Raw genomic sequence first — 22,587 nt, 5'->3', positions numbered from 1 at the left:
CCTAATGTGTGGCACTCAGAAGACTTGCTCAGAAAAGTTGTGGTGCTTCTGTATTAAATAGATATGAAAGGAAGAAGTCACAATTCCCTGATAGATTATGCTTTAAACAGTGAAGTTTCCTTTCAGCTTTATTTTTTTAATAACACTCAAATCTTCAAGATTGAGATGTTAATACTTCTGGAATGGTATTTTATATTACAGGAATCAGAACAGCATGCATGACAGTCTTAATTAGTTTGTTTCTTGTAGAATATTGAGTTAAATTAATTTCAGTTAGGGAATACTTAAATGGTCTTCAATGTGTGGGTGTGAACATGTGCAAGTTTAGTATGAAATTATGGTATGAAAGTGCCTCTTGACAACATTGTCTTCTGAGCTAGTGGCATACATCTGTTTATCTTCAACAGCTTGTCAGATTGTATTGCCAAAACTTCATTCAATGTATACGACCTTTTCTAAAGGTACTTTTTCTATATAAAAAGGAATTGGTATGCATAATATGTAGGAGAACTTGATTAAATCTGTCCCAGAAGATGTCAAAACAATCAGGACTTGACAGTAAATGCAGCAAAGTGTGTTTTGCTTTATGGATTGGTTCTCTATTAATAAATTTTTAAAATGTTCTAAAATATGTCCCAAAATTAGCATTTGTTATTAGAACTGAAAGTTTCTTTTTGGAAACATGTATGTAAACAAGCACTGTGCTTAGTTTGCTGCAGTATCTTCCTTATTGCTTTCTTGGAAATACCCATTTCTAATAGATGTTCTACTTCATCTGTATGGCTTGACACTGCTGAATGTATTCTGAAGAAAGGTATTACTTGTGCTGTTCTAATTTCTTTACTTTGGAGAAAAAGGTTGTCAGAATTTTGTGATGAACTTTGTTAAACTGAACTCTAAAAAAAATTATAAATGTAAAGGAATTCCTAGCTATTCAGAAAAAAAAAAGAATTTTTCAAAATCATATTCTTTATAAAGAAAATATCCAAGTCTTATAATGCCTAAAACCCCTTTTTTTGCTTCTCATTCATCAGCTGTAAAATACCTTTTGTCCCCAGGTGTGATAGTAGGACAGAGGAAGAGTTAAAGTGAAACTTAACTGTTTCAAAGACTACCTTGTTGAAATTTCTTGTGTGTATCCTGGATGTTGTTCCGAGCCCTGCTGTGGCTTTGTCACAACCAACCACTGTAAGGTAATGGTAGTACAGAAAAGTATGGTGCTTTTCTCTTTGCATTTCCAGGCAATAAGGCTGGGATCTTAAAAAGCCATAATCTCATGTACAGTTTATAGGTAGTGATGAGACTTCAGGATAGTATGTTCCTTTTTTCTGAAGATGGTCATATGAACATCCCATTATTTTGGCATCCAGTTTCATATGTGGGCATTGGCTGTGCATCCCAAAGCTTGGAAGGGCTTGAAGTTGGATCTTTTTACAAAGAAAAAGGGACAGTGTGGGAAAGGGGTGTATACACCCAAGTTTTAAGGGCAGCTTATTATAAGGACACTTGGGCTATGCCTCTCCAGCGCTTAATGCATGGTATTGTGGAAACCAAAAATTGAGAAAATGGATTATTTCCCAAATAGCCAGGCAAAGGAAATAAGCAACTTCTGAAAGTCTTTGCTTTACCTGTGGTAAATTTTGGTCCTTGACTTATTTGCCTGTAATAGCTAATATTTTATCCATGTAGATTTCTTGGACCCTGTTTAAAACAGACTTGAGCTTAGGAATAGCTGGGTTAACTATGATTTAACTGGATAATAATTACTATTGTACTTTGCATAGCAATAGAAATAAAATTCCCAAAGACTAGTATAGCAGACAGCTACAATATACTGCTCTGTCTCTTGAAGGCCAGCCTAAAGTTAAATTACTTTAACTGTGTCCTGATACTCAGCTCCTTGTCCAAGCTCTGTGGCTATGCTAGCAGAGTTTCTGTTGGCAAGTGCTGGAGCTGGACTGGCTGGGAGACACTTCGCTTGTGAAAAACAGTCTAAAGGGAAAAGTAAGTGTCATGTTACAAGTATCATCCTTAGTTATTGCCTGGGGCTGTTTTCAAGTGGTTGGGAGAGGGTGGGAGGAAGGTGGGTTTGTGTTGTGTTTCCGTTTTGGGGTTTTCTCCAATTTATTTGGTGGTGGTGGTGTTCTTCCTTGGAAAGGTTGAAGTTCTGCATTCTGACCTTTTTGTATAGTATAAAAACTGAGAACAGACAAATACAATTCCTAGCTGGAAACTATTTGAAATACTTTGTGAGCCAATGTATTGATGCACACTTGTAAGGAAGGTAAGAAAGCTAGCTAATTGTCATGACAGGCAAGAAATTTATAGTATGCCATAACAAACAAGGGTTACCTGTTCTCTTTTTTCTGTCCTATGGCAAAATGAACTATGTCATACATGACACATCTTTGACCTAAATTCTGTTAAACTTTCCCAAGATCAGGAGCTCTAACAAGTCTTCTTATAATGTACACGGTGTTACCCTTACTGTGGAATCTTTTTTTTTTCTGGGTGTTTTATCCATGTCTGTCATGCTATTACTTGAATCTTCCTTACTGCTAATAAATTGTTCTTTATAGTCAGAGGCTACTTCATTAGGTTGATTGGGTTAAGTGTGTAAATGAAGAAGGCTTGCAATCAGAGTTAATGGGGAGGGGTTAGTAACTCCAGCTGTATTTAAAGTGCAATGGCACGAAAATGACATTTAGCAGATTGTGGCTTGCTTCAACCCTGATTAATAGAGAGGAACAACTTCATCTTAAAGAGAAGGAGCATGAAATACACCTATAAATTAATTCAAAGAAGATCTAGAATTTAATCAGAGGCAACAGTAACACAAAGTTGATCTGAATCTGATGAGGGAGACGTTTTTTGTAGAGGAATATGTAGTTCAGGTGTACTGCTCGTAGTGTTGGCATGGTTATGTATAGATCATAACAGCTTTGTGCTGTCATGAGGGAATTAAAGTGGTCAAGACTCAACTGTGTGATCATCCAGCAAGACTGTGTCAGTGTCTGCCTCATGTCTGTTGACAGAAGTGTGATGGAGTTGACCATATCCTACTCCACTGGTGGAAGAGAGTCAACACTAATCTTTGCATAAAGACCACCTTCCCTGGTTTGTCCTACAAAATGTTAGTCTTGTCAGGATGAGTACTGCAGTTCCTGATGCTTCATGCAGCTTGAGGGACTTCCACTGCTGTAGGTCATAGCAGGTCAATACTTCTGTCTCTGCCTTTGTCAACAGATCGGTATCATCTTCAGGTTTTGCTACAGGTTGGTACAGAGTTTTGTGCACCTCCCCTTAGAGTAAGGCTGATGTTTCTTAGCTGGATACATATCACATTACTTACCTGGGTGATGTTACCAAGAGAGGGGACATTACCATTACTGTCTTGTCAGGATTTCATCAGGTAGTTGACTTCTGTCATCCTACAATGTGAGGAAAGGAAGATGATGATCCTTGAGGCCCTCTATGATAAGCATTTCAGTAGTATTGCCAGTGGGGTTCATTCCTCACCATTCCAGCAGTGTTTCTGACAGATGACCTGGCATTATGATATACTTGGGGTCAAGGTCCTAGACTTAACTTTTTGAAATGACCCCACAAAAATGTCAGTGTTCTCAGAGACTTAGACCTCTGCTTGGTGGTGGTGAGCAGTGATGAGGTATGGTGGTCAGTGTTGACAACAGTGAATGCAGTGGCTCCAGTCCTCATGAAGATCCTTAGGAAGATTCTTAGGGAATTTTAGAGCATTTCAGTGAAACTACCAAGCTGTTGAAAGACTGAGGTATTTCATCTTGAATACCTTGAAGTACAGGTTCTTGTGTTATTAAATCTTTCTCTGTTACTGGTGTAGATTGGGTAGTCAGAAAAGATATGCAAGATTTGCAATGAAGGGAAGTGTTTATCCTGTTTTCTGATAGAAATATTATTTAAAATCCTAATTTGTACCAGTGCTCTCTGGCTTGTTTGATGGCACACTGCTTCACCAGGTGGTCAGTAGTAACATGTAACTTAAATGTGGTTTGTCTTAACTTCAGCCAATTGTACAGAAATGAAAAAAAAAAAGAAATGATGGCTGTAATCCCAAATAAACCTGAACAGCTGTTTTATCCTGTGTGGTGTGTGTAAAGTGGAGTGCCACTAAATTCAATAGTGCTGCCCATGAAGTTAAGGCAGCATCTACACATCAGACAGCTGAGCTTATGCTGGTGACTACAACTGGAATGATCCACTTAAGTGCTAAAACCTGCTAGTCCTGATGTGTCTGGCTTCCTAAAGGTAATTTAAGTTGTATACCCCAGTGAGCTTTGCCTCAAGAAAGAGCTGATTGGAAGTTGGGAGTTCATTGCCTTGTGTTGAAACTAAAACCTTGAAGATGGAAAAGGGGAGGGCATGGAATGCATTAAAGCAAGAGATAAACATTTTTTCTTTTCGATGATGTAGCATTTTCAAACTGATTTAATGAAGAAATGGTGACAGTTACTAAAAGTATCTTTCAAAGACATTGTGTTGTACATACGCAGTGATCCAAGGAAAGGTCAAGTTTATTCAAATACGTAATTAGCTGCTTGAAGTGTGTGCACAGGGAGAGAGTACTTGGCCTTAACCCAGAAGTATGACTTGAATTTTGCTTCTGGGGGGGAGGAGGGGGGGATGGGAACCAGTACAAAGTTCAGGCTCTTTCCATTTGTGTCATGAACTGAAACATTGGGGTCAGATCTTTAAGCTTAATAGGCTTCCCTTCAGAAGTGCAGTGTGTCTGTGGAATTCTACTTACTAACTTTCAGTTTGGGAATAAATTTCCTTGTTAGGTTAGCAGCACATGCCTGGTAAGTCAGATTGTCTCTGGATTTCTGCAGCCATGTGAAATGTTCTAAGCATGGTGCTATGGGGAGGAAGGTGGCAAAGTGCTGCAGGGATGCACAGGTTCTGCAAGAAGTCTAAAGAGAATACAGTGGATGGAATTGATCTGAGCAAATATTGGCTGGCTGGCTTGGATGTTAATGTGTGAATTCCTTTGCAGTTAGGAGAGCCCAGGATGCAGGTCCTCTGGCCTGTTTAAAGCATCTTGGACACACCCACCTGTGCATGTGTACTGTGACCAGGTGAGATGTATGCCACAGAACTTTCCAGATTTTTCTGAGCCTTGCAGCAGCTTTTCCATCTTTGGCAACTGATAGTAAACATGTGGAATTAAAATTGGTTTACCTCATTAAAAGGGAAATGACATGCAAACCATAGTGCTCTCTTTTTCTGCCACCGAGGGTAACAAGCAGAGGTAACTGGACTGTTCACTGAAATGATTATTCTGACAGTTCTTTGCTGAGGTTACTGACTTCAGTGCAGGCAAAATGGATACCTGGAAGCTGCACCTAAGCTGTTGAAGGAAAACAATGGAAAATGGAATTTTTCTCTCCATACTTGTCTGGACATCTGGTACATTTAGGACTAAGTGAACATTGACACATGAGCACTGCTGGGAGATGGAGGAAGCTTTGTTATGTATCAGAGTAAAGCACATGCTTGTTTTCCTTACAGAAAATATGATCCTAGATAGTATTATTAGGACTCATGGTTTGCTGTCAGCCTTGCAAGGTCCAGCAAATGTGCTTGTGAGTTTGACTGCTCTGAAATCTGAAGAAAATAAAGGAAGTAATCTCAACTTCCTTTCTTAGTGACTGCCTTGCAGAGTTCTCACTCGCAGAGGAATACCTTTGATAAACCTCAAGAAGATTTTGCAATGCAGAAGAAAGAGAAACAAGTGTTTGTCCTTTTCTCCCTGCAGGCTTGTGTTCTTGGTGTTAGACTGTCATGTGAACCTCTTCTACAGCAGGAGTGATTCTTGCTGCAGTACCTTGCCTTAGGCTGTCAAATTTCCTTTTATCCTAACAGGAAAATAGATCAGGAGAAGGCAGGGAACAGTTGTAGCAAAAAGGGATAAAGTGCTTTAGAAGTTGATGAAGACTTCTTGTGTGGTCCTGCACTGTTTGTTTTGTCATGAAGATCTCTCAATTGCTTTACCAAAAGATGTCCCATTGAGGCCCTCAGACTTTTGCTCTTAGAGGATTATAGGGGCAGATCTTTTAATCTGTCCTTCTGAGAGCTCAGACAGCATTTGAAGAGGAGTATCACCACTCTCTGTTGCAAATTGAGCATGAGTATTGTATGAGCAAGTGTACCAGTGCTCTTTGTTTGCAAGAGTTTTCTCTGTAAGCATCATAAAATACATTTTTTAATCCTGGTATCATAATGTTGCCATTGCAAGAAGTTGCTACAAACCATTTAAAACTATGGCTCCAAATAAATTTTTGTAAGTGCTAATTCCTCATGATTAGAAGTCTAATAGTAGGATTAAGTTGTGTCTGAGAAAAACACAATCTACTCATTATATTACTGTCTCCAGAGGTTTAGAAGCAGAATTTTTTACTGACCTGTGTTTATAGTCACTGTAGTGATTCCCTGAACTACATAGCAGTGGTCAGCAAAATAGCAACTACATAGCCATAATTGGTACATAAAGGAAAAAATCGTAATTAACCATAGAAAGTTGATAATAATGAAGCCTGAGATGAGTGAGCTAGTGATTGGTTCTTAGATCACCAATCTTTATGAAAAGATTTCTGTTGAGTGATACCTCTGCTACCCAGTTAAACCTCCACCTGCTCCAGGCTCTGTTGCTTTCTGTGCTCTGAACACAAATAGAGAATCTGTACTGTGGAAGTGCTGGTGTCTCCATTTCCTGCAGTTTGGTATTCTGAATTAAAGATTCCAATGTTCAAGTTAAATCAAGTTCAACTTTCAGTATGAAAACTTCATCTCTGTTAAGTGTAGCAAGTGGAGCATAGCTGTGTGTGAGGTACTGAAAGCTGGGGATGCACTAAGACTTGCCTAATTTGATATGACTGGCAATATTTCATAATAAAATTTCTTGAACCCTTTTGTGGCAAATATTAAACTAGTCTGTAGGTAAGACTGAATAGATCTATGTGGAGACTAACTTGGGTAAGGTTCTAGGCTTGTGGTAGGACTGGATTAGATGGTGGCAGCTGTCAAATGTTTAATAATTAGACAAAAATACATAAGCAGGTTTTATGGGAAAAATGTTACTGTACATCTAAAATTGTAACAGAACAGAGAATTGCAGCTCTGCAGCAGTTGTTGTTCTTGACCCCATCAAACTGTTTACTTGTCACTTGTGCAGATGATTTCAAGTGTTGAGAAATTTCTTCCTGTTGAGATAAACAGCACTGTGCTGCCAGTGGCTGTCATTGTGGAGATGCCACGTTAGAGGGCAGCTGCACAATCAAGCTTGCACAATGCCTCTCTTGTGAAGCTATTGTTTGACTTGCTCACAGGCCAGTTGCATCATTTCTATCTCTGGATTTTGGGGGGAAGTTGGCTGCTGGTGAGAATCTGTCTGCTTGTTGCAAGAAGAACAAGGATGTAGGGAGGGGACAGCAGGCAGGTGGTGGTGAACCAAAGAGAGGGCCTGGCCTCTTTGGGGAGGCCATCTGCTCATGAGCCCACCCATGTTCAGTTACTCATCTTTTTGGTAAACTGCCTAGTGTTGTAAAGCTTGAATTTTAAGGCTAGATTAAATACCACAGCTCTTGTCCAAGAAGTAAAAGGATAAGTGAAACGTCAATTCGGCAGTTATTTTGCCTTGACAATTGCAGTGGCATTTGAAAGTGATCTGCAGTGACTGCACTAGTTAAGAGTATTTATGGGAAATTCCACTTTATGTGGCAACTGGCCTATTGTATGAACAGAAATACCACAGCTTTGTTTTTAAGTGGCTTTCTGTCGGAAACCCTATTCCTTTTCTGTTATGACAGTGGAAAGCTCTTCTCTGTACCGATCACCTATAATATCACACATAATGTATATGCAAATAGCCTTTGGTTAGTTCTGGACAACTTTAATTCAACTTTGAGCCATCTGGGACTTGTATTCTAAAAACTTGTAAAATCCATTCCTCTTTCTTAAATTCTGTCTTGGTAGATAGAGGGAGAGGAAGAGCCAGTAAACTCGGAGGGTTTTGCTTACAGCTCCTCTGCCACACTGGCTCTTTGAGTTACCATGGCAAGTACAGCTGGAGGAGTCACCCTGTTGCCCTGCTCTGGTGTTGCCCTTAGTTCATGCATTTATTTCATCCTGGTCATTTTAAGCTCTGTGATTCTAAACTAAGTCAAAAGGTTAAGCCGTAATCTTCTCTACTAAGGTTTTGCAAATGCTTTTTCATCTCAGAATCACAGGTCTGTCAATTTAGTGAGTTTCTTCCAGCAGCCTTTGCCCTGCTTCTTCTGCTCATAACATGTTTCCTTTTAGTCTCACCAGATTTTTAATTTCCTAAAACTTGAGGACAGTGTATATGCTAAAAGTACGAGTGTGGAGGGTGCTACAAAGAACATCCTAGCAAAATAAAAGGCATTTGGGTTTGTTCCAAATGTGACCATACTGAATCTGAGCCTTTGAGGTGTGCACCCTTGAGTAATCCATTAATCAGGTCTTTACTGGCAGTGTCAGATTTGTCCTTTTAGGCTGAAGTGTGGTCATGGCATATGCAAAATGAGACTGCAGTGTCTTCCCATGTCCTTCTCCCTGCCATGCTCTGAGATGGAATTAGCAGATCAGTAAGCACAGTTATGTGCAGTTTCTTGGCCCCTGCCTCAGACGTTGTGTTTATGTTGTAATTTTCTCTGAAAATTGTTGCCTGATCTTTTTGGAGAGAGGAGATAGGAGCTAAATTGTCACTTTGATTTTCCCCTCTGTCCATGAGCATAGGTCAAAGGCCTGGAATAAAACCTGTGGGACAAAGTTCAAGCCAAGCTGTTGTTTACATGGCCCTGCATGCTTCTTGGGCATGGGCTGAGGCAAGGCAGTGGGGTGTTAATAACCGAGGTTTTAAATTTCTTGTGTCCCCTCTGGAAGCCTTGGTTTGGTGGGTACTGTTGCATGCACTTCCCCTGAGGGAGTACGTAGCTGAATTCAAGACTGGAGAGCTTCCCTGCAGCTCCTCTGGAAAAGCAGAACATCCAGATCACAAACACTCCTTAGTAGGAGGCTTGTTAGAGAGCTTGGAGGAGTTCAGGAGGAGAGGTTTTCTTTCTTTTTCACAGTTAGAAGGAAAGCAGTAATTAATACAGCTGGATGCAGCATTTTCTGTTGGCTCCAACTTTTTAGTATTCAGTTTACAGACAGCACAGGCAGATGGTAATACTCAAGTCTTGGTTAGTTAGGTGAGGATCCTTCTTAGGAAGCAAAATATTCAGTGATCTGTGCTTAACTTCATTCTTATGTTGAAGGCAGAGGCAGCAAAGGGAGAAGCATCGCAGAACTGGGCAGTAAAAAATAAATGTTAAAAGAAGTACTGAGTTGATGAGGGTGATGGCTGGAAAATGCCTAAATGGTGATGGTTGTGTAACATTTTCTTCCTTCTTGGAGAAATAAATCCTGGAAGTATTGCAGTTAGTGAAGGAATTGACCTCATGTATCATTATATAAATATGAAGCCAAACTTCCCTTGCCTTGCTTTTGTCCTTGTGCTTTGTCTGACTTGCAGATTTTTAGAATGTCTTTTAAAAATGACTTCATAAGTATGCTGATAATAATAAAAAAATAAATCTGTACAAGCCTAGAACCTTGTATGATGAAGCAAGAATGGGGAGGGAAGGTTGGAAGTGGAAGACTGTTTTTTAATGTCTCTTGAAGGAATGCCTAGGAACCTTTTTTTCTACATCAAAGTATAAACATAGAATGCTCTAAGCACTGTAAGTGGACAGTCTTTATCCAAAGCAATTAATAATTTTACTGCGTAATAGTTAATCCACAACACTGGCTACTTAAAATGTCATTAAAAGACTTCCATTGAGTAGGATGCTCCCAAGTCTAAATTTAAACACAAGGTTTCATTTTTTTCATTCTTTTTTCTTATAAGAAGAGTATAAGGGAGCACAAGGAATATGCTTATGCCCAGAAGCAGCTAATGCACTTGGCAGCTTTAAGTGTATTTTTCCAGTAAACAATGTAACAGGATCTAGTAGATTCCTAAACATAGGTGATAGACTGTAATGGAAATTGTGTTGAGACTTCAGTAGCACCTTGAAAAGTGTTCAGTTGCAGAGCTTTAAAGGTGCATTTATGGTCAGTGTGATTCTCTTTTACCATCTTTTAAAACCTTTCAGGAATGAGTTAGATTTCATTTCAGTCTGCTATGAAGTACATTTTCCATTGCTCTGTATTTGGGGTTTGTCAACAAATCACTGTGACTGAAATGGATAATGTTCACTTATCTGCAAGAGTAGCAGCTAAATTGCTTTCCAAAGAACAAATTCAATGCCTCCTCAGTCACTGTGCTTAAAGTCCAACATCCACTGGTGTTTTGTAGGGTGGCAGTAAGGGATTTAATAAGAGGCAATATATGGATCTCAGTAATTTTGAGATCACCCTTTTGTCATGTTGTGGTAAAAGCAAATTTGGCTAATTCTTTCCAAGTTCCTAGTTTTCTCTGCAGTGACTTAGAATTATTCCTAGTTTTCTTTGCTTCTTAACAGAAAAGCTTTCCAAGTACAGCATTTTGTCAAATTGAGTTTTATGAGAATTGGAGACAGGTACTTTTAGATCTGTTTTAAACTGGAGAAGGTGCTTAAATTATGCTGAGTTAAAATAAAAGGAGAACGCATGCTGAGTGGCTTTTACTGTATTTTTTTATATAATAAGAGGACCCAATTCCTAGGAATAGACACTTGATTTAAAAATAGGTCAATTGGCATGTACAGGTATTTTAAGTGAACCATACAAAGCTTATTTTGGCTCTTACGAAAGTGTAAGTGTATCTGTTCTTAAGACAAGTGATAACAGCCTGAAGACTTGATTCAATACAAATTATCTTTTCCTTGCTTTACAGGAAAATCTTCACTGACGATTCAGTTTGTGGAAGGACAGTTTGTTGATTCATATGATCCCACCATAGAGAACAGTAAGTAAATAACTGACAAGCTGCTCTTCTGTATCTCTTATCAGAAGCTGTTGTGTTTTTACATTATCACTTATGTGGACACTCATGTATTAACATTAAAACTCATTAATTTTTTGTTCTAGTATGCTTTTAAACCAGTGCTTACCAAAGTTGTAGTTCTGCAGTGTGGAAATCACTGTATGAATATTTCTCCAAACTGTCTTTTTACACTAAATGAAGGAAAACCTAATCAATCTTGCCGAAACGTTTCTCCTTATATTGTATTTACTTTGCTGGCCCTCTGCTTCCCCTGATATAGTCAGTGCACTTCAAAATCAGTATGTCATACCTGTATGATAATGTGCCATTCTGTGCAGTTATTCCAAAGTCTCAAATGTCTCACTTGCTCAGTGTATCCAGATGAACACAAAGCCAGCAATGCCAGTCAGGAGCAAATTACTACCTTAGAAGGCAGACATGCTGTGGCTATGATAACGTGATAATCTGTTAGATTACTTGCTTCCCACTGCTTGATAACAAGCCTGGCACAATCATCTTACCTCAGATACTGGGTAACTGACTTCTCAAGTGTCTTTTTTTCCTCTTAGTTTTTTTTTAATATTAGTGCCTTTGTGAATAGGTAGCATAGCAGGTAAGTAAGGATACTAAAAATGCTGCCAAGAGCAACAAGTCACTTCAGAGGCAAGTTACACAGTATTCATTACAATCCAGCCACCTCTCTCTGAGCTAACAGTGGTCATAAAGTGGTCATAAGGCTGAGTAACCTGATCATATTGGCTCATTTTAACCATAGCAAATAAAACTTTAATTTCATGTTTATAACCCTGGAGTCCTTGTATTTTAATGACTTCTGGAATGCATCAGTAATGTGCTTTTTTACGGTTTCAAATTTATGATGTTAAGCATATATGATACTTGTGAAGTAATCACCAGAACAAAGTTTCTTCTAGATTTATATATGACAACAATTACAGATCAGTAGCTATCAGGATGTTTACTCATGATTATTTTGCTGCTCACAACTATTCAAATTCTGCTTTTTGAAAAAGTTCTAAATTAGCTTTAGCTCCTCCAGGTGGATAATTTGCCCCCCTACCTGATGTGTTACTTGTCACAGAGACGTCATTAGTATTATCACTTTCCATCATCCCTTTTTACTTTGTTAGAATTCTAAATAAGGTTTGTTTTGAAGTAAAGCTGGTAAAATGATTGGAGGTTAAATTTCTGTATTTTAAATTTACTATTGGCTGGGCAGGTCATTTTTCACTGTGCTGTATAAATGCAAAATATTTAAAGTAATCTTTTGGGCTTTTGCCAGTATATGTGGATGTATAAAGCTTGAGACATGAGGTCAAAGAATCTCCAAAATTCTGAGTCTGTCTTGGTTTAGAATTGTGACACTTTGGTATAAGGTCGGCTTATCTCAACCTTGACAGCCTTGTCCACAGAAACCTGTTGTCTGTAACTGCTGTTAGTACTACTTAGCTTTATGTGTCAAACTGGTAGTGTTTCTTAACTATATGAAAATATATTCTGGATGAATTCTACTCTTATTTGACTCTTGTAGCCTGTGCCACTTGCTTGATCTCAAATCTAAAGATGGAGCATGTCATGGCTATGAAAACTTTATGGACAAGAGTATCCTGAAAAGGCTTGACTTTTAATTTGATTTCTTGCTTGCTTGTGAAAGTCTTACCATCTGTGACATGGCTGTAGGAAGTTGCTTCCTGAGAGGTAGAGAATTGCATGGCCCTTCTTGCATCAGGACAAATTGCTTGGAAGTGGGGATTGAAAGCCTAAAATATGTGGTCTGAGTAGGAAGTCTGTCCCATCCTTAATCACTGTAAGGCTGGATAGGGCAAATGTATTAAAAATGCTTCTGGGAAGAATGGAAGAGAACACTTCCAAATTTACTACTAAAATTTAAACATGTTGAAGATTTATTAAGAAAGACGTGAAACTAGTTCTGGTGGGATTAATATAAAATCATTCTTGTGACTTAAGTTACTGATCTTTTTAAAGTGCTTTTTTAAAGTATGTTTGATCAGTCCAGTCTTTTGACACTCACAGATGTATGGTTCTGATTCTGTGCTGGCTCATTGGACTCAAAGTATGTGATCAGCTCTTGCATTGTTTTCTTAGCTTGTAATTTCAAACCTGGCTGACCATGCTGGCAAAAGGGGTTGAGAAGTCCAGATTACTCGAGTAAAACTGGTGCTGGAGTATGTTCCATTTTTCCAGTATGTTATAGCACATTTAATAGCATTTCACTTTTATCTAGCACCTGGGCCTGCTTTAGTGTCAGAGCTTGGAAATGAAAAAAAAAATGTGCTGAAGGATAGACTGACCTACATAATTTCTGGGTTTGTCTCTAGAAAATTGTTACTGATGATTTATTGCAGTATCCTACCAGCACTGATGAAAGGGTAGACAGCTGTGGTACTGCTGGTAGCTTGATCTTTATGATTTTTTTTGTCTTCAAATAACACTTGCACAGAAAAATGGATCTAAAGCTAAATTGTACAGAAGGCAAGCTGTAGTTTGACTCTTACTGGAACAGATTGCAAAGCAAATAAGTCTCGAACAATAGGAATGAGACCTGGTATTCTAGTAGTTTCATTTTTACAATGTGTAAAAAAATCTCTGCCTTCTTTTGAAGTGTTAAGGGCAAAATGAGCTGCATCAGATTTCAGTTAGTGTTTGTTGACAAAGTCAACACCACTTCAGTGCTGCTTTTCACAATTTCCTTTGCTTACATTACAACACAACTGGAAAAGTTAGTTTATTTAATGAGCGTGGTGAATTTAGTTGCTTCTACTGAACTTGTGTATCAGGAAGAGTAAGTTGTAGCATTTTGTGGTGGCAGCAGCAGTGAGAGTTTATTGCTTAGCAAAATGGGATTTCCCTTTCTGAATGTCCCAGCAGCAGTTGCACTGTGATTGGTGTCTTCTTGAGACAGCCAGGCTGATAAACCAGTGGAATGATTCTTTGCAGGAGTGTTGGAAAGAGAAGGATTATCCCTGCAGCACTTAGACAATTTTAACCACATAAATGTTACTGGAATCTTAATTTGGAACCCAAAGCAAATGGGTCAGAAGGAATAGGCAATGAAGATGCAGACATAACTCTCCTCACCCATCTTCACAGGGATGCTTTCAGTTATCATTAATTCAGTGGATTCATGTAGCAGGAAAGCTGGCGTGACTGCCCAAGACTCAAAAATGTTTCTTCTGGCTCCTCTGAGGCCTTTCTGGCTGCTCTCTGCTTTTCTCTGCAGTTTTGGAGAGGCTCCTAGCACTGCACCACTCTGTCTTTCTTTCTCTCTGGAATGGGTTCAGTAGCTCCCTAATGGAAGGAGGTCTTCCCCCAAGGGCTTCCTACCTCTATCCCATGTTTTTTAATACCATAGTGAGTAGAAGTGTATTAGAAAGGGGAGGGGGCTAAGGGCACCCTAGTAGTTATGAAGGTGATTCCTGTAGGAAGAGTTGCTGATAAGCAGCCTTCTCAGGGGTTGGAAATGAGGCTTCTGAGAAAAATTTAAACTAGCTCTAGTGCATTACATTTCTCAGTGTTGTCAAAGATGTCTTGGCAGATTAGTGATAGACATTGGCTTTAGAATGAAGACAAGTAGAAAGGGATGCAAAGGGTAGTAACCCAGGAGCCTTTATGAGGTGGTTGTATTTAGGTACCAGTCAGTAGCTCTGCAACAGTACCTCACACCATTACTCAGTGGCACTATGGATCTGAAAGTCTGCATTCATTGTATGCCTGGTACTGATTTCTTATCATACCTTGTTTTCACAGCAGCTCTCCTTTGAGTTACATATGGAGATAATTTCATTCATGTTAGTCTATTTGAAATATACTTGATTTTAGGGTAATGATAATCAGCATCTGATGGAGTTGTTGTGCAAGATGCCCTTCTGCTGAACTGCAGCAGCATTCAGGGCTGGCCTCAGCATGTAATTTTACCAGGGCTTTCTCTGACAGCAAAATGGCTGTAGTTCTTTACAATGCAGCTGTTGACTGCTGCACCCTGCACTGTACACATAGATCTGGTTTTGGTGCGGCAGCACCAAATTCTCCAAGTTTAAGCAGTGCATCAGAACTAGAAACTTGTATGTGAAGGTGGAGATTACAGCTACACTCAAGTTGCATGCTCTAAGCATGTCCTGTTCCACTCTGTGTGCTTCATGGAGCTACAGCAGGCTTTATCCATGCTTCAGCTGATGGTCAGCATTTCACAGATGCTCAGGTTACGATTAGGACTGCAGAGATTGTTCAAATCTGCTGAAATCTGTCCTTGGCATGCCAGGAGGAGCCATACTGTGCTGTGATCTTGCTTGTGGGCACAGCAGAAGGCAGCGCATCCCAGAATGGCAGGTGATGAAATTGGAAGTGAACACTTCCTCTGGATCAAGGGGATCTGTGGATCGCTGCTCACATTTAATGCAGCTGCAGATTTTTCCCAAGATGAAATTCTTATCTGGAATATTTTTTTTAAAGCTTCATCAAGGAAATGGAAGTCATTAATTATGACGGCGTCAAAGCAGATCTGTGTTCATGCAGTGGGCTGTTCCTGGTGCTACAAGCCTCTGCACTGAACTGACAGTTTCCTCACCCAGTCTGTGGTGACTCCTCCACTGTTTCCCTTTTCCTGGCTCTGTCACACTCTGCTTCTAGTACCAATAATGATGATGATGTCTTTGCTGGGACTATTCTCAGCTTCTAGAAGAGTCTGAAAAAGCTGCCATCTGTCTCTGTCCCTTTTTAAATATTAACTTCGTGAAGCTCTTAAAGCTGCTTTGATTGCAGAGTGCTTTGATGTGTATATAAGGTGTCAAGAGACTGGAGACTGTTACTTTTAATGTACCTGTTAATGCTGTGCCCCTCCAGATGAGTCCCTTTTCCATCTGATGTGGTGATACTGTATATAGCAACGCTGGGCGTTAACATCTGTTCAAACAGTTGCTTCTGTCCCCACCATTGTATTTTCCAAGTCAAAAAAGCTGATGTGATTCTTGCTTCATAACCCTAAAGTTTTGTGCAGTGGTGACAACAGCACCCAGACAATGACTTTAGCAGCACGCATGCACATGTCTTAAAGCAGCTTTTTTAGGGGATAGACAGGGGTAAGGTAGAGCTCTCTCTTTAAGGTTCCATTTCAAATTGCACTTGTCAGTATTGTAATGGATACTGCAGGAATGCTTTATTTTTTATTTAGACACTCTGCTAGTTTGGATTTGCTGTTTGGTTTACTTTTTTTTCGTTTTGTTTTTTAATGTTCTTTGATTTATTAGGTGGGCTGAAACCTCCAGTTTCAAATATTTCAGCCCACTCAAGATAAATAATACTTACATTGTGGAAACTTGACAGAACAATGAGCATTGGTGGGGAGGAGGAAAGTTGGCAAACTTCAGCTTCTAGGAGACCCTGTGCAAGGCCCTGAAAGCGTAGGCAGAGGAGTGCACAGTGGGACTGAGAACATTCCCATTTGCAGCTTCAGGAAACTGCTGGGCAATTTAGAGTGGGATGAACAGGTCTCAGCAGTGTTAGTTGTTACCCTGCTCATCACTGCAGTGAAAGGTGGGGCTGTTAGTATTTGGGAAAACCAACTCAGCCAGAGGACAACACAGACTTCGTTCAATATATCAGTAGTGTCCAGTAATTGTGACTAGAACAGAACACAAAAGCCAAAGTGAACCTCTGGAGTCAGGTTTGTGTGCTCTGGTTGGTACATGTAGTGCTCAGTAGTGCTTTATTCCTCCAAGAGCTGTGACACTGCTTTTGCAGTTGCATAATGCAAACACTGAGTAAGATTCCTCAGCTGACAGCACGTTGACATTCCCTGAATCTTAAGAAGAGAAGCTTTCAGGGACTGGATGTAAGCCCTGACTGAAGATTAGGCTGGTAGCAACGTGGTGAGCTTCTGGAAGTGTTCAGGGCCAGACTGCATGGGGCTCTGAGCAGAACAGTCTAGTGGGATATGTCCCTGCAGGGGCAAGGGGTGTGGAACTAAATGATCTTATAAGGGCCCTTCCAACCCCAATTATTCTGTGATTCTAATTAAATTCTCATTATGTAGGTTTAGTTTATGCATAAGTTAGGCTGTATGTGGTTTAGCCCTCAAAGAATTTTAAGTCCAAATCATTTACCTCATGGTATTTACATTTAGGAAATTGATTTTGTTAAACTGCTCGAAGACAGAGGAAAATATCCTACAATACAAAGTTAGCTTTGATGCTAAATGTATTTAAGTGGCTTGTGTTACCACAAATTACAGTTGCCTTGAAGTCTCTAAGGAGGAAAAAGTAAAAAAGGCTTTTTACTTGCATTTCTAAGTAAAGGATAAACTGCTACATCCAGTGTGAGGATCTTCTGAAACTTCGCATTTTGAAGTAAATTCCTGAATTTTGTTGTCTGTGCTATGCTAGTAAAGAATAGAGCCACCTGATCTAGCCTTTGACTGGTGGTTTAAAGCCTATAAATAAAGTTAATTTTCTTAGTGCATTGTCTGCAATGGCAAAGATGAGTGAATTCTGATCCTTTCCTTGTTTGTAGTTCTGAAATTTGTACCTGTTTCTGATTTGTTCCAGCTTTTACAAAGCTGATCACAGTAAATGGGCAAGAATATCATCTTCAGCTGGTTGACACTGCTGGCCAAGTAAGTGCTTTCTTTAAATCTTTCTTCAGACTTTATCATTAAATCACTGAAGAGCAATTTTTCTGTAGTGTTTATTTAAATGGTTTTGTTGAATTTTTATTTTTGGGGGTTGTGTTTTTTGTTTGTTTGGGGTTTTTTTTGTGACTATTGAACATGTGCCTAAACAAGTGCAGAAGAAACTGCCTTAACTCTGTTACCAAAAGTTTGTGAGTAGCTTGCTTGATATTTAAGGACTAAACCAGCAGTCTTGCTTTTAGATGGAAAATGTCACTTCAATAAACCATGGGTAGGTTTTTTCACATCTTTTTTCCTATTAGGGTGCTTTAGCTACACCACTATGAGTTGGATCCATGAAATTGTTTTGGGAAGTAGACAGAAGTGCTAAGCTTTTCATTGCTTAACTGTTTTTACCTTCTGTGAGGTCTGATATGCCTTCAGGTTTTTTCCAAAGTGAGTTTTAAACAGTCTTAGTGTAAAATATGCTGTCAGAACTTAAGACTTTAAAGCTGCATTGACAGTTGCTCATAGCTGAGCCACTGTTCAGAAGGGTTGTAACCTTCTAGGTACCTTGGGTCACTTTTTTTGGAGAGAACTACATGACCTAAGAATAACCACACTGTTAGTTACATGGTGTCAGTTTGTGGTGCTATCAGCAACACAATATCCACTTACAATCTGGCAGAGGTCTGTGAAGTGCTTAAAAATACAATATTGGTGACACAGGCAAGATTGTTTGGGGAATAGTCTGCAGAGGAGAGCAGGGCTGAAATGGGCATTCTCTGAAGTGTGAACAGCAGAGCAAACTCCATAGGTTTCACTTTGTGCCACTGGAAATGTGCTTGCCTTACATCTCAAATTGTAGCAGTGATAAAAGATTCTCTTTGAGGAAGAGATGACCTTCTGGTAAGGCAGTGTAACTTCACCAGTAAAATACCTCTGTGAGGTGCTGAGATCTATTTTCAGGGTTGATTTAATATTGTACAATATTGTAATACCAAAATAACTTCTTTCCCAGCCTGTAGTTATTTTCAGATTTGACTGTTCTATGAATGACTAGGACTTTGAGTTCTGGTTTACAGGGTGAGAGGGGAAAGATGATGTTGGGTTATGGAAAGTGTGTCTTGAACAGTTTCACTTCTCAAGTCTGTCTTGCTTAATGATCCATAGGGAATCCTCATGTTTATACAGCATGGCAAGGATTATATTGTAGATTTGTAATGTGCTTGAAAACATAGTTATTATTTGAAAAGTTGTAGCTACATTGTTCTATCATTTGGGAAAGTTCTTAATTTGACCTACAAGTTCCAGGACATGTAGCAGTTTATCTTTGTTCTGAGAACAAGCTTAAGATCAGGTAATGAATTAGAAACAGTTGAGTTTTGGTAATTATTTTTCTTGGTGCCCCTCTTCTGCCCTGTGCTTCTTTACCTTTCATAGTTATCCAAACGTATGTAGTTCAGTTAAACAGGAGTGCAAGAGAAAATCTTGCCTAATCCCAAATTCCAGTGGGGGCAATGCTGAGAAATTCTGGGTAAAGTCAAATCAAGTAGATTTGCACTTTCACCAGTTTCACATGCAGACTGTGCAGACATGCTCAGGTCCCTTCTGTATTGACTTTGGGATCACCTGAAGTGGCAGGTTGGCATTTCAGTGAGGGCTGTGCACAGCATGTGGCAATAAAGGCAAACAGGGGCATCTTTTGTCAAGTGTTACTCTTCCAGACTTTTTTGGCTCCGTCACCCAAGTTGTTTTTTTATAAAGAGTTCATCCTCATTTGTTGGTTAAGGAAGTTTTGATTCCTTCTGGCTGTCTGGATTTAAGCTATGTGATGGCATTGCTCCATCTGTTCAGTCACGACAATATACAGAGAGGTTATGTGATCTCAAGCTAAAATTAACATCTTGGGGAGCACAGGTTTAAAAATTTGAGAACTCGTACATGAAGAAGTATGGCTCTTGTCAAAATGAATGTTTCCTGGGAATATATATTAGAACAGCTTAGTTTTACTGTAGGTTTCATATCATTTGTTGCATTTCCTGTAATATGTCAGTATGTTTCATTTACCTATTTTATCTCTTTTCTGCAGAAGCAATAAATTGTGATTAAATTTCTGATTTGTTTGGGGTTTTTTTTTTTTAATTGCTTGCCATATAACCTAAACTTCTGGTTGTCATGAAGTAGCTGGTTATATTTCTAACATACAGTAGAGAAGCTTTAGTCAGTTGGTGAGATACATTTATTCACTTTATTACAGACCCCTTGGGTAATTTAGATGTGATCAGAGCCACTTGAAATTATGAATTGTAAGATTCTGTTGTCATCTGTTGAAATTAGGAATTTGAAATGTATCGCTAGCAAGATAAGAGGTATAATTGCTAATTAGTGCCAGGACAGAGTGGATGATTTGTTCTAATATAAACTGATAATTAAGCAGGGTAAGAGGATTGGGGATAGCTTTAGCTGATCCATAGTCTTAGAGGGAATAAACAAAAAAAGCTGTAGATTAAATGTTAAGAACTAACATTTAATCTACAGGTTTTTTCTTTATCAGTTTGTCAGTTTGCAGGATGACTCAGCTTTCTCTTAATTTGGTAAAGATTTCTCATCAAACCTTGTAATGAAAAAACCTAATTCTAAAACTATTATCTGTACAGAGTGGTCTGCACTTCATGTCTTACAACAGACCAGCTAATCTGCTGGTGATCTGCTAGCATCAGGTTCTGAACTGTGGCAGTAATTTTAAATGCAATATTCCTTCCACAGGATGAATACTCCATATTTCCTCAGACCTACTCCATAGACATCAATGGCTACATTCTTGTTTATTCAGTAACGTCAATAAAAAGGTAATAAAATCTGTTGTGTTCTTCTGGTTCATATATTAACCAGATGTATTCTGGGTTCAGCTTCTGGCTCTGCTATATTTTCTTGGTGTTTAATTCTTTTAATCTCTTTCCCTTAGAATTAAAATGGAAAAATGTGTTTTACAGAAATTTCTTCTCAGATCTAAATGTTACAGACACTTTGCAGATGAGTACACAAGGTGCTGTATAAGAAATGAGACAGTGCTGACCTATATTGTTTTGAGGTGTAAGTAAAAATACATAGAATTAATTCAGGATTAAGTAGAGGTCATCAGACATAAAGGCAGACTCAAATACAAACCTGATGAGCACTCTACATTTATGTGAAGTACTCCATTAGTTCCTAGATCAGTACCTCAGTCTTGTAGCTTTCTTTGATTTGTTGTGGATTGTTCTGCTTAACCATCAGAGTTTTTATGTGAATGGAAATGTGTAACTTATGGGCTGTTGACTTGGTTTTGATGTGTTGCAGCAAATAATGTTAATTGAAAATTTTCCTAGAGTGTCCATTTTATCCTTGCTGTTAGCTGTCCATTCTTACACTTATTTACAAGACATTTCATCCTTCCCAAGGCTTTGTTTGACATTTGTCATTTTATCCCTTCCTCTGGTCATCTGACTTTACTTGAATACTGATAATTCTTGAATAGATCTCTGCTTTCTAATATTGTACAACAGCTTTGTCAGGACAACTAAAATAATCCTGTTCTCTTAAATTTTTGTTTGAGTAAAATGCAGAAGACCTTAGACCTTTCACTCTCATTAAGTATAAGAGAAGTTAATGCTTCCCTTCTACTTCCAGGAAGCTGATCAGCTTTTTATGAGTGAAACATTCTGTGTCTTTTCCCCTGAATCAGCCAAAATTGATCATCTCAAGTGCTCTTTCTCCATAGCCCTCTTTCTTCAACTTGCCTGTTGGCTTTTCTGTGCTTCTCAAAGAAAGATTATGGTCTGGTCATAAACTTCCATTGCTTGCAAGATCTTTAATGTTGAACAGATTGTCACCGTCCTTCATTCTTCATTTTTATCTTTAGTTCTGAAGTAGTGAAGGGCAAGCATGTGTGATCTGGAGGAAGTGTAACAGATGTTAGCCTTTCATGTGTGTCTGGAGATACAAAGCTACTTACCTTTTTTTTTTACTTACCTTTTTTTTTTTTGTAATCATAAGTTCAGTGTTGGTGCTGACTAGCTTGTATGAAATAAGAGTATTTACAAGCTTAAGTAGAAAATCCTCCCCTCCTAAAGTGAACAGAAAAATGTTCATTCATAAGTGGTACTGTGAGGACAAAAACGTCTGAGTAGAATCAACCAAGACTGCTTGGAGGCTTCTGCAGCTTGTGCTGCTGCCTGACTGGAAGCTAAAGGAATTTTTTTCAGCTACTCCAGTTGTTGCCTCATGTTGTCTTGAGCTTAACAGCCCAAATGGAGTGAAAAATCAGTTTTCTGTGGTAGCATTCAACCAGTTAAAACAGAAACCAAGGTATGGTGGAAGTACTAACAGAAAAATATATGTTAAGACTGGTGAATAGTTGTTTCGTTAGTGTTTTAGTCTTGATCAGTTTATTCCAAGTTTTTGTTTGGTGGAGTTTTTTTGTTTTTTGGTTTTGGTTTTTTTGCTTCTTGCCTTAAATTTCAAAGTATCAATGATCCTATGTAGTTCAACTCCCTACGTTCTTTACCAAGATGATGTTTAGGCAATAGAAATGATCTTCCACAGTACTCTGGTAGCTCAGATGACTTGTCCAGGCAATCAAATTACATCTCTCTTGACTTCTGTCAAACTGTGTATATTGATCTGAGTATTGATCCAGCAGCAGTGAGTTTTGACAACAAGCTTTAATAGAAATGCTCTTTTAAAATGATCATATTCCCTGCTACCTCCTGTGGGCAGTTTAAATGGGACTTGAGTAAAAGCTGATGCCCTACATTTTTCCATATTCCCAGGCTCTCAGCAGCAAGGTTACTGAGAGGCTTTTGCTCTAGTTCATCTTAATTAAATTCCAATTATGTGTCTTGCTACTAGGTTCGATGATTTTGTGTAACACCTTTATCTGACAGTTAGTAATATTTTTGGT

At 38.8% G+C, this 22,587-nt stretch overlaps 1 protein-coding gene across 3 annotated transcripts in view; it reads left to right on the top strand.

Moving 5' to 3' along the window:
* Nucleotides 1-22,587, top strand: part of RHEB (Ras homolog, mTORC1 binding) — a 39,746-nt gene that overhangs the window by 7,779 nt on the left and 9,380 nt on the right. For all 3 annotated transcript variants that reach the window (XM_071734676.1, XM_071734677.1, XM_071734675.1), the window contains exons 2-4: nucleotides 10,913-10,984; nucleotides 17,581-17,648; nucleotides 20,412-20,494. In XM_071734676.1, the coding sequence (XP_071590777.1) occupies nucleotides 10,913-10,984; nucleotides 17,581-17,648; nucleotides 20,412-20,494 (223 nt within the window). The remainder of the gene's footprint in view (nucleotides 1-10,912; nucleotides 10,985-17,580; nucleotides 17,649-20,411; nucleotides 20,495-22,587) is intronic.

The sequence above is a fragment of the Heliangelus exortis genome, chromosome 2, assembly GCF_036169615.1.
Source record: "Heliangelus exortis chromosome 2, bHelExo1.hap1, whole genome shotgun sequence".
Classification (NCBI taxonomy): domain Eukaryota; kingdom Metazoa; phylum Chordata; class Aves; order Apodiformes; family Trochilidae; genus Heliangelus; species Heliangelus exortis.
Note: the sequence above shows the minus strand (reverse complement) of the source record. Positions and strands in the feature narration are given on the sequence as shown.